We start from the raw sequence: 12,737 nt of genomic DNA on the forward strand, positions 1-12,737 counted from the left end.
TTGCCTTGGTAAAGTGTAGGTCGCTGTTTATATTTACACAGCAGAGCCGTATATCAGTATACACGGCTGTGCTATGGAACGCCAAAAGGTGTGGAACGCCAAAAGGACCTTAGGTGGCGTTGCTACCCTAACCAAGAGATGCTGCTACCCTTTACATGATGTTTTCCAACCTTCCCAAATGTTCCTTATTTCAGAGTAATCCCCTTTTCTGTAATTATTATTTTTTGCTTCAAAATGGATATGAAAGACAAGCACTGTCAGAAACTGCTACCCCCTTCACGCACTTCCATGCATCTAATTCTATACGTGCACACATTGGGAAATAACCTTCTGAGTATATATTCGTAATTATAATGCACAGGTTCTTTCCTGGTGACTTTTCTATAAAGTATCATTATGTTCCCCTTCTAAGATGAGTCGTGATATACACCTGACGAGGATCACACAGTCACCGGTCAACGATGTCAGGTGTGTATCACGGTTCCTCTAGAAAGGGAACATATAATGCTTCACCTTAGATATTGTTTTTAGAAAGTCACCAGGAAAGAACCTGGCCATTGAAAGCCAAACAACGAACCGACTGATCCCCGCTCTCAATCCCAGTCTCCTTGCATCAAGACGGTATGATCAAGAGGAACTTCAGATTTCTGAAAGAGGACATGGTAGTTAGGATTTATAAGCAGTTGGTTAGGCCTCATCTGGAGTATGTTGTGCAGGCTTGGAACCCATGTTTTGCTAAGGATAAGGAAGTACTCGAAAAGGTCCAGAGGAGGGCTACTAGGATGATTAGTTCCTTAAAGAGTGTTCCTTATTATAGGCGGTTACAACTGTTGAAACTCACCACACTGGAGCTTAGGAGGTTATGTGGTGACTTGATTCAGGTTTTGACAATTTATCCTTCGCCTTCTTTTTCGTGTTTGCTAATAGTACCAGAGGTCATTGTCTTGAACTCCAAAAGTCACAAAGTAGGATCGGCATAACTTAGACTCGCCCCAAACCGCGTGCAGCCATCTGAAAAAGTTAACTTTCTGTTGCTTGCAAGTGACGCTTTGTTCGTGTCGCTACAAAATGCAGACAGTAATGAAATGTGATACCTAATTGTTATCTTTAGCTGGACCTGAGATGTCCATCGCTGTATCGTTTGTATACTGTGCTGTGGGTATTGACCGCAGCTGTATGTACTGACTGTACACTAGTGTCTAATTACCGACGGTAGCAAGCTGTGTGTGTATTTTCTGGGATCGATGGTGTTTAACACTTCTGTTACACCTCATTCGAGACTAGGTCAAATTACCGGCTTTAGACGTTTCTTTTTGCGCGAGTCTTCACACCATTTATGTCTGGTGTTTTGTCTCTCCAATAGGGTCCTTGATAGGGGCTTGACTGTCTTTCCTCATCCCCTTTCCCCTACTAAACTAAACTAGCCATCCGTTCATTGACCAATACCCTATATACATAGATCAGTGCCTCCGCTAGACATCACTGTGAAAGCCCAGGTTGAATCCTACAATGAAAGTGGTAATAACTTGAAGATGATTTGACGTTGTGTGAATGATCTGTGTGTAGATTCCGCTAGAATTTGTTTTCTCTTTCTGTTCTTAAAAATGGCCTTCCCAAACAAATTAACCGAAGAAGAGGAAATGTTAGTGAACAAGTATTCGATACTGCGTAAAAAGGTGCGTTAAAGTGTACCATAGATTTTGCAACTCTTGTGTTTTATTTTGTTTTTTCACCCTTATGTTTAGCGCTAGGGTTGGCATACCCTAATATTGTAACATGTGGAGCGTTTCCACGAGAGTCCCCCTTAGTGTAGCTAGTTGTAATATAGCAGGTAGGCCTAGTCGAGCTATTATGCACTGCCGGACATTTCTTGATTTTACCATAGCAAGCCAAACGTGAGTCTCCCAATGCGCTTTCACTAAAGTGAAGCCAAACAATGATGTACAGTAAATTTGCAAGCTACATCAAAATCATCATTATTAAACTCGAATTAGGCCTAGGCCTAGGCCTAAGTAACTTCTTAAGTTAATATGAGTTCGCTTCTGCTACTACAAAAGTACTACTACAAGTATCAGTACTGCATGGTGGGCTCATAATTGACACACTTAAGCCTAAGGATTTGATTAACGATGTCTATCAACGAAATATTGAAGTCACTCAACTGTATTCGTTTTCATATGTGTGATGTAATGATCTCAAAATATTTCGGAGTAATTATAGAATACAGGGCCACTCGATGATTCTATCTGAGCATCCGGATGCGCGGATGCTCAGTCTCACCCCAGTACGTATGTAAGTAAAATATGTCAAAGTCCCAGTTCTTTCTTTTTGATTGGATGCGCGGATGCGTGGATGCGGAGTCAAAAGTTTCCTAAGTCCTTTCCTAGTACTTCCGGAATTTTAGTGGGCGTCACACATGTACGGATGCCTTTTAAGAAAGACACACTATTGATGTAGAATATCTTCGTACATACGGGACTTTCAGTATTGGAAATACGTGATGGCATATGTTGAAACTTTTCGAAAATTATTTAAGTCCATTCCTAGTACTCCCGGGGTGGATGCGCGGATGCGTGGATGCGGAGTCAAAATGAAATACGTGATGGTATATGGGGAAACTTTCGAAAATTATTTATGTCCTTTCCTAGTACTCACGAGGTGGATGCGCGGATGCGCGGATGCGGAGTCAAAATGAAATACGTGATGGAATTTTAGAGGGCTTCATACGTGTAATTATACGGACATGTACAGGCTCACCGCGCATCCGCGCATCCGGATGCTGGGAAGAGTTAATGAATGGCCCTGTATTCTATAATTGTACCAATATTTCTTGAACATTCTGTGCCTACGCAACGTACAATTGAGCAGAATTTGACCACAAAATGTCTGCCGTGTCAAGTTCTTTCATACCCTAAATTGACACATTCATCGATAAGCTAACTGTAGTTTAGGCTTAAGCATACATCCATTGACTTTGAATGCTGTTTGCTATGCTCTGAGCCTCTAAGCTCTGACAGGTCAGGTCCCAGAGAGTAGTGGTATTATACTGAGGTTTGGTTAACTTTAGGGAGTAAGATTACTAAATGCCAAGAAAAAATGTGTTGAAAGCTTAAAAAAACACAATTTGATCAGCATATACCTGAAATGGATTAAAACTCATCAAAAATGTAACTCTGCTTGACTGCAAAAAGTTTAGGTTGCCTGCTGTATTGTTGCTAGTAATATCTGAATGTGCGTCAATTGTGAAGGTCACGGTGCGTCAAATATGAAACCTTTACTATGCTAGTGCTAGGCCTCGGCATACTGTTATTTGTTTGTATACACACAGAGATGCCAAGGCTACATAATTCACTGTACACTTGAGTACATTGTCCACGTAAGGAAAGAAATGTCCCAAACTTATTCTTGCTAAAACTTTCTTATTTTACTAGTAATAGTATAAGCGTTGAACCAGGATAGTATTTTAACTCATTTAAGATCATCCAAGTGAATTCCAGAGGCGTTTCATTCCTGAGGTCCTTATCATTGTGAAGTTAATGTCAAGACAATAGCCTATAGGTTTTGTCAAATACAAAAAAAATTTAAACATGCATATCTTTATATAACTTTATTCATCAAATGAATACATTTTGCCAGTTCATAGTCTTAAGTGCCTCATTATAGGACCCACCATGCTACTGCCTACAATTGACAAGAGAACTCATTATGCAATGTGCACAGATGTTACACATACCATAAAGTGTTGTATTCTAGAGATCTATGTAGAAATGAATGATGAAGTGCTACAGTACATTGCTACAGTATTACTTCTAGGCGATGACATTCAGAAGAGTGGCCTGTGAATTACTTAGTAAGCTACTTACTTGTTGCCAATTCAATTTGTGTTGGTCATTGATGTGAACCATCATGTAAGGTAATCTATATATAATGTCATTATTTTGGTAAATTATGTCATACTTTAAATAGCTTCCAATTTTGCATGTTTTGTGTTTGTAGAGAAAAGCTTTGCAACAGATGAAGAAAAGCTCAAAACCTGTTACACCAGCCCCTGTCCAGCAGCCCGTCAAGAGGTGTAAGTAATTTTTCTCTGTAAATCAAAATCAGTCATCTATGAAATATGAAACTGTTACAGAAAAGTTTTTTATCTGTTTGTTTTTAACTCAATATCCAACCTCCAAGATATTTCATTAATTATTATAAATGTGTTTACTTAGACTCTTGTCCTTTGCTTGGAGGAGATTTGAAGGTAGGAAAGAGTGCAGACACAAATCACAGCACAGCAATCTGATAACAGATAACTCGAAAGAAGTCACTTAGTGCCGGCAAGTCATTGCTGGAATTAAATTCAATTGGACCTCGCTTTGACTTTGACAGGTTATTTTACATTTTCTTTATGACTTGATGTGAGTGATTCCTGTCATTTGTTATATCATGTGACCTTTTGATTTATCGTTCTTTATATCCTTTTAGCTGCGGATACCAACCAAGAGGAGGCCAAAGAGATGGCCAAAAAAGTAATGGCTGCTCAGGTAAGTACAATAATCAAAATCTTATTAATACTTTGTCATCTGTCTTTCTGTCTTTGTTCGAGAGTAAATCTGTTAGCCATAGCGAAATCTTCCCCAAGGCCCTTTTTTACAAATATGGAATAAAAACTTGCATCAAAACAAAAGAGTTTCACAAGAAATGTCAAGAATGAAGAAAAAGAGAATAATAGAATTACAAAACAAATAGAACACTGTACAATGGTAAAGCAGTTCAATTAAAACTTGTAAATTTAAATGATGCAATAAATGACCTTGATAGATCATATCAGACATGTTCCACAATAATTCATTACTTGAAAACTTGGTAGATGACTACAGGAAATAATGAAAGAACTAAGTTTAAATTGCAGGTTAAATACCTAATACTGCAATGCATAGTTTTTTAGTCTATTGTTTTGACTGTTTTAATCTCAAACCATAGATATTCATCAGGTTCAACTAACTGATGACCAAGGGAAGTGCTGTTCACATTGTTAGTTCATAACTGAATACAGAATGCTTGGCATATGATAAAACTATAAGCGTAGAAACTGAATAATTAACAGTAAGCACTGTCCATCAATATGTATCATAGTACGTCGGTATTGAATTTATTTCTTTGTTACTTTATTTCAAAGTCCAAAATTCTTGTTAAAACAATATACCTCTAAATATAGCTTTGGTAATTTCATATGGGGTATGTTAGTAAACATTAATGAGTAAAATTAATGTGTAGTATTTGGTGGAGGGTGAAAGGTCATTTAAGGTCAAAGTCTTGTAACTATGGTAACTGCAAAAGAGAAACTTGGATGCACGGGTTAATAGATCCACCCTAGTGAGTATAAATAATAATAATATCATAATATTGAGGATTTATGAAGCGCAGACATATCCACCGATATTGGAGCTCAAGGTGCATCACAATATTACCCTGGTCAACGATAACCTGTCAAACATAGAGAGACAATCCCTCCACATGACAGCAGCTAAACAGTGCCCAGCTGACAATTTTAAAAATAAGAACACTGTAGTTGTTTGTGAAAGTCAGTGATCGTTTGAGGATGTTATGAAGTCCGCAAGTAAGGAGAAGAAAGCTGCTTAAGAATGTCCTAGGGATAGCTTAAGGTAATTAAAATGCTGGGATAACTTAGACATGTAAAGACTTGCTAATAGGGTTAAAGGATAGAGCTAGAGATGAGGAGAGGAAGGTAGAAGGGTTTTGAGAGTTGGGCTGTGGCTTTTGTGAGGTGAGGAGTGAAGGTATTAACGAGAAACAAGTAAAAGGAGAAGCGGAGGTTGTGTGAGAGCATAGCGGTGATAAGGTTGGAAGGTAGCAAAGGTTGTTGATGAAGGCTTGATGTTTTGTGATTGTGAAAGGAAGCAGTGGCATTTTGTGGAGTCCAATAATAAAAGAAGAAAAGCATCGAATAACACTATCCTGAACTTATTACCCGAACAACGAACAATGTAACAGAGGACAACGGGATGGATGAGCATGATGGTAGATTCACAGGAGTCTAAGAATGTTACTGCTCCTATAAGTTAACAATGGCCAGTAAACATAAAATCTTGTCTGCAGTGGTGTTTTCTCATTTGAAACATGGCAGTGACTCAATAAGTCTCTCTGATTTCTGGTTCTTATTTCATACTTGTAAGACTATTCCTTATCGGAGGAATATAAACCAAGCTGTATCGCTCGCTGTTTTTTTTACATCTTGCCGAACTTGGCAGGGTAATGTAATTATTCTGCCTGCCAACAGAACTTTGAAGATTGGTAATATTATCGGAAGATTTTTGATTGCCGAGAAAAGAAACATTAGTAACTGTCAGTTTCACATTTTTTTGCATAGGCTCTCAGGCAAGATAACAAAGGTTCAGGTTTCAAGCGCTCAACCAATTTGGAGAGACGGCTTCAGAATCCAGACAAGGCGCCTGCATTTCATCCGTTTAGCCAAGCACCGACTCCGAGTAACCCGTCTCCCACGGAAGAAAATTCCTCCTCCAGCTCAGCAGAAGAAAGGAAACCTGCATACAAAAACCTTTACGATAAGTGAGTTTTAATGTTAAATATCACTAGTTAAATACCTCATTTATTTCTCTTTCTAAAACTTGCAATTTTACTACAAGTATCATTGTATCATTTCTTTGTGCTGGTGATGGTAAAAGTTATTCGATTTTTAATATACCGCTGTGCATTGTCAATATGAATGTCACTACCAATTAGTCAGTCTTTTTGCTTTTTACGGAAACAAAGAGAGATCATAGTACCGTTTTCTCCATGTAAACTCTGCTTCAAGACACTGGACCATTCTTCACCCTCCCCATCCTGCATTCATAATTCACCATGATCCAGTCTCACACATATACCCACTCATCCTTCAAGTTAAATAGAATTCTGTGATGATTCATAAGTTCCACTTGTTGATGTCCTTCCCATTACCAAAGAATTTCCCAGATACAAGATTTATGACAGTTTTGTCAACCTTCTTTTGCTTTTAATTTCATTTTAACAGTCTGTTGTTCTTATTTTTCATCCCTCTAATTGAAACATCTTCTTAAAGTACACTGTCACAAAAAATGTGTGAAATTTTGCTTTGAAAGATAATGCAAATAAAGATGATATTTTCTTTTCTTTAGCTTTGTATCAGGTGGTCTTAGGTCTCAACAAAATCCCTATGATGATGAGAAAAGAGAGAGAAGAGGTAGGGCAAATATTTTTTGCGCAACTTTTGTTTCTAACTTTGGTTTAAATGATTTTTCTCCATCTATAACAAAATGGTTTTCAATTGACATTTTCATTTTCATGTACTTGAAGTAAGGTGTAAAAAACAGAATTAATTAACGATGAATAAAAGGCACATTCATTAAAATTCCTAGTTAATTGTTTGCATAAACTTTTTCGTTATTAAACTTGAGTCTGTTCAAGTAAGGAATTATATAAAAGCTTAGAGAATCATATTTTGCTAGGCTAGCAGGATCTTCCTCAAAATGGGAAATATAAACAGATTTTTTGAAAAGAGCTTTCTCTTTTCTTTCTGAGTGAGAGATTAAAATGTGCTTGTGTGACAAAGATTTGGTATTAAACATATAATATAATTAAGTCATCAAATAGAACTTAAAAATGTGTTTGTTGTACGACCATTTGGTGATAACTGCTTTTTTATGTTGAATAAACATAAAAACAAGAAACATTTTTTGTTGCTCCTCAGGAAGTAATATGGAAAAGAAACGTGGTAATACCGTTTATGTTCATGGATACGGTCTAACTGATGACTTGTGTCGAAAGGCCTTCCAAGCTTTTGGAAAATTCACAAATATATCAGTTGATACAAAAAAAAAGTAAGTGTTGTTTATATTTTTCTAAGTCTGTCAAGATATCTGATGTCAAGACTGGTCTTAACGATGATAATCTTCATCTGTGAAAATTTCAGGATTCTTACCATAAATGTTTGTTTGATTAAAGGGTCAATTACTGGTGTAAAATCTGGTAAATTTTTTTTGAAATAAAACAATTAATTTGGAAATACTGTGCAACACTCAATAACTGTAATTTATATTTACTTTGTCACCTTCATATGTTTTTGTAGTCAAAAGACAATAGGTCATTACAACATCCTGTCATTAAAGTTTCACCCTTGGTTATTAATGTTGAGTCATAGTGATCATGTGAAGGAGATAAATGTCAACTCAGAGCAATCAGGGCTTTAATAAAACTGATTTTTTTATCTGTTCCATAACATAGAAGAATCTTTGCCATAGTGATAAAGTTGCAGTGAGGGCAACAAACTCAAACAGTATCAATTGCAGTATATTACTAGCCATCCCTATAATTATAACATTTTATTTCATGTATTTTATTGGGTTAAAGTTGCAACAGTGTTAAAAGCTATTCAATATTAAAGATGAGATGGTAAGACACCAAAGTAAAAGAGGCAGTGTAAATTCGATTTTAATCATTCAGGGAAAAAGTAGTAGCAGTCTAATTAATATTGTTAAAAATGCACCTATCATGAACACAGTAAAATTTTACACTTGTTTTCCGTTAGTTGATTCGTCTAGACATCAGTAATTAAACCATCCTACTTAAGGAACACAACACACAGAGAGCCAACAGGAAACCTGCTGCTATTGTTTCAATTATTCAGTCGCGGTATTCTCTCTTTGTCATGAACGTAGCAAGCTGTGCTCAGAGATCCAAATAATTGATGGTCATAGTTTGCCTTTGGAGGTGACTGTCCTTGAATCTGAATGAGATATTCCACAAATTATAAAGCCACATGTCTCTTCCAATCACTAATCGGTCCAAGTGGGGATTGTTAAAATATATGTGTCTTGTTCTCGTGATTCGTAAAACAACAACAAAGACTCGATTCTTGTTCCATTCCCAGCTGTGCTTTTGTAACGTTCGAGAACATTGACAGTGCTGAGAAAGCCATAGAGGAAGTCAATGGTACAATGGTTGAGAATATTACCTTGACTGTTTCCATGGCGAGGAGACAACCACTACTAGAAGCTGCCACAGATATGAACTCACCATGGACAAGACTTGGTACGTCTCATTATTCCTGAAATGTCCCATTTATTATATGACCAAGGCATTATTTGTTAAATGTTACTGACATAGCCTTTGCTGATACTCATATTTGCCGTCCTGTTATAACCATCTCCCAACGAGAAATACGACTATTCGGGACTGAATGCAGACAGGGTCTGTATGGAGCTGAGAAGTTAGTTACATTGTGAATTTGAAAGCCCACTTGTAAAACCCAATTTTGTACTGTTTGGCTTAAGATTAGTAGCCCCATTTCTTAGGTTTGATTTTTTTCTTGATCTTTGCATGTATTTGTCGGCGGATATGTTTTGTTCTGTTCCTGCAATAACTACTTACTGTACATGATCCTGTCCCTCCTAGAGTTTGATTCTTTTCAATTTATGAGGATCTGTCACAACTTTAATGTACTGTCATATCTCTCCTTAGTTGCAAATACTTGCATATTTTTCCTTGTTTCTGTTACGATGTTCAAGTATTAGACTATATCTTCTTGCTCCATTTAATGGTAGAGTAAGCTACCGCAAGATTATTAATTAAGTGCTGCTTAAAGCATTGATGGTTCCCTATAAACAGGTTGACTTTAACTGTTTCATCTCTGTGTTCCCTTACAGCTACCGGTTTGACGACAGAAAGACATAAAGACAGACGGAGTGTGAAACAATACGATGACTTCTTCAGTTGAATATTCATCATTCGTACAGGATGCTGACCACATAACTCATGCTTACAAACAAAGACAAAATGCTTACCGTGTTGCTTTTTAGTGATATGAATGTAGGCTGATATAACACAGATATATGTGGCATTGTTCATACATGGTACACCTATACATACCTACACGTAATTACTACATCATTGCAGATAATGCATGACATGCTAACATAAAAAGAACTTTGATGTGATGTCATGGCTACCATTAAGTGTCACAGATTAGAAGATTAAGTGATGTTTCTATCATGAACAAGAAAATTGAGGGCATGCTTCATAGATCTTTATAACTGTGGGATTCTAAGTATGTGAGGCCATCCTGATTAGTTTTGGCAAAGTTTGAACAAGAAAGCCATAAGTTTCTCTTCTCTGCAAATATGTGACCTGATGTCTGCGATATGAGCATTTTGTAATATTCTCCATGGAACTATTTTATTCTAATGTGCAACAAATTTTACTATTTGGTAGTTAAATGCTCTTACTTACTGTAGTAACTTCTCTTTTAACCACAATTGGTGAGAGAGTTCTGACTGGAGCTCTGTTAATCACAATTGCTAGCCACAGTTAAGAGAGTATTGATTGGAGAATTCTCAAACAGGAGATACAATGTTATCATTGTTCATCATGCTGTCCCAGACTAAAGCTCCTTCAACTATGAACCTCTACAAAATTGATTGATGTTTCAGAACCAACTGATCCCCTTAATGTGAGAAGGGGGGTTAACCGGCCATCCACTAGGACTTTTAAAGTAGGTTTATTATGGGTGCGGTTTTTTGTGCATAGTCAAGTTCATGTTTTGTCCCCAACCTTGAACAGTGGTGAAGTATAAATATCATAGTATTGTATTTAAGAAATCAGTGGGTTGTTTGTGCCAGTATATTCCAATATTGATCCCCTTCATATTACCCTAGCTTATTATTTCCAGTTTGAGATTTGTAACTACTTGTACATATAAGTTTACAGAGATTCAACTGTATCCTTAGTTCTGTTTTGATTTAGGTTTGGCGGCATTCAATGGTCTGTCTGTCGGTACAAAATTAATACTTTTACATGCCATCTATGATATTGTCTAAGATGTCTCCATGTAATAAAAATTAAGAAGGGAGTATTAAAGCATTGCATTCTGGAAATGGCATCATCCAGACACATTTTGATGAACTAAATTCGCAAATTATCATTTAAAAAGGGAGTTAACTTAAAAAATTTGAAAAATATTTTGCTTTTTCTGCCTAATTTGAAATAACCATCGACTTATCAAGCTGATTAACTATAATTTGGAGGGTTTTAGTAAAAATTGCAAAATTAATGTCAAAATCAGTGCAAAATCTTTGGTAATATAGGCCATGTGATGTGACATATCATGTGTATATAGACTTACCATTCTCAGACTCTGCTTCTCCATTGCCCCTCCTCCTCACATAACTAAAGGTAAAATTCATGATATTTAGTGTTACATTAAAGCTAAGAGATTTCTTGCTATTTATATAACCCATACACACTGATTCAGAACCAATATTTTGCATTATTTGTAGGGGGAGGGGGGACATAAATATTGATAGAAGGGTCGCTGAGTAAAGACATCTTGGTCACCTTAATGTGGACAAGATTATCACACCTAATTGCTGATCTTGATCAACAGGACTCTCAAACTATATCCAATGGTACTTCATTATTGCTTTCAATGTAACTGACTCCCTAGATACAATGCATTTACAGGAAATGACCTTGATATATCATATACGGTATATCATAATATAGTTAAAAAATTAGCCACACTAGTCTGGTACTGGATTTTTTACTTTGCAATAGCAGTGGTCTCAATTTCGGCAACACAAGTTTTTCAGAAACGGTGGTGGGGTAAGTGGCATGCGCTAAGGTGGAGAGGCACACCTCCCTTTGTCAAATCGGGCAAACGGTTCAGTGGGGGAATTTTTGCATTCAGCCGGCGAAGAATTAAACAGCTACGATGGTTGTAAACCCACCCCTATTTTTTTCTTTTGCAATACAGTCTTTGCTACTTTGTATAGACCTATTTTACAATCCAAAGATGCCTCAGAATACACAATTTGACGTTTAAGCTTTTAAAATATTTCCGGATGAGACCCCAGACCCTCAACATGGGAGTCGACTTCAGTAACCCCAAGGCAGCACCACCCTCCTTCATACTATCCACCCATAAAGGTTTAGGCACTTACCTAAATTAGTCGGGAAAATTTTGACATCCTGTGTACGCCACTTTGGTGGGGAGGGGGTTATATTTAATTTTCTTGAAGTAAACGAGAAATGTCCAGACAACATCAAAAGGAACTCCCTGGAAAATTCCTGATGAGTGCATGTAATAGATAATACTGAAATGTAACAACATTTGTTCTCTTCTTTGTTTGCCTAAGTCTTAAAGCAAGCTGAAAATGTCTGAGTGGTTGTACAGTTAACTCTGGTACTGACGCATTTTGAGTACCAGATGCGAGCTACCGGACTAAAATATTCATGTTTCATCGGTGCGGGGAGGGGATTGGGGTTCAGCCAGGTACTGGAAGGCATCAGTATTGTATTAATTAATTGGTACCCAAATCTCAACTGGATTCAGGGAAAGTTGGTTCAGATAAGTATCTGAAGTTCCCGTAAAATTTGGGCTAATATTAAAAGGTTGATTGGTAGCTTCAAATCACCTGGCTTCCTTAGCAGTGGTATCGCCAAGGAGGGCATAATGGGGGCCAAATGGTTGTGGTCAGAAAAACGAAATCATGCAGCGACTGCTTCAGCTGATTTTGGTCATTTTGATATATATAGGATACGATTCCGCAGAACTATTTTGCGTGCAGTCAGTACTTGCCTAGATTATTATGTGATAACTATTCCGTGTTTTGGTTTTATCCGGGAAGATTGCGGATAGTGCCTGGTCCCCAGACATATATTACTTCAATGGTTATGTCAAGCAACGTGTGTACTAT

At 37.1% G+C, this 12,737-nt stretch overlaps 1 protein-coding gene across 2 annotated transcripts; it reads left to right on the plus strand.

Moving 5' to 3' along the window:
- Positions 1–1,513: 1,513 nt before the first annotated feature.
- LOC139967808 (negative elongation factor E-like) lies at positions 1,514–12,148 on the plus strand. Of its 2 annotated transcripts, none has more exons than XM_071971904.1 (8): positions 1,514–1,676; positions 3,997–4,072; positions 4,471–4,529; positions 6,377–6,576; positions 7,164–7,228; positions 7,736–7,865; positions 8,915–9,075; positions 9,690–12,148. In XM_071971904.1, exons 1-8 carry the CDS (start codon positions 1,605–1,607, stop codon positions 9,758–9,760), a joined length of 834 nt encoding a protein of 277 aa, XP_071828005.1. In that variant the 5' UTR covers positions 1,514–1,604; the 3' UTR covers positions 9,761–12,148. The 2 variants fall into 2 exon arrangements, with proteins under 2 accessions (XP_071828005.1, XP_071828006.1); XM_071971905.1 differs by lacking the exon at positions 1,514–1,676 and adding an exon at positions 1,872–1,895.
- The last annotated feature ends 589 nt before the right edge of the window (positions 12,149–12,737 follow it).

The sequence above is a fragment of the Apostichopus japonicus genome, chromosome 5 (genome assembly GCF_037975245.1).
Source record: "Apostichopus japonicus isolate 1M-3 chromosome 5, ASM3797524v1, whole genome shotgun sequence".
Classification (NCBI taxonomy): domain Eukaryota; kingdom Metazoa; phylum Echinodermata; class Holothuroidea; order Aspidochirotida; family Stichopodidae; genus Apostichopus; species Apostichopus japonicus.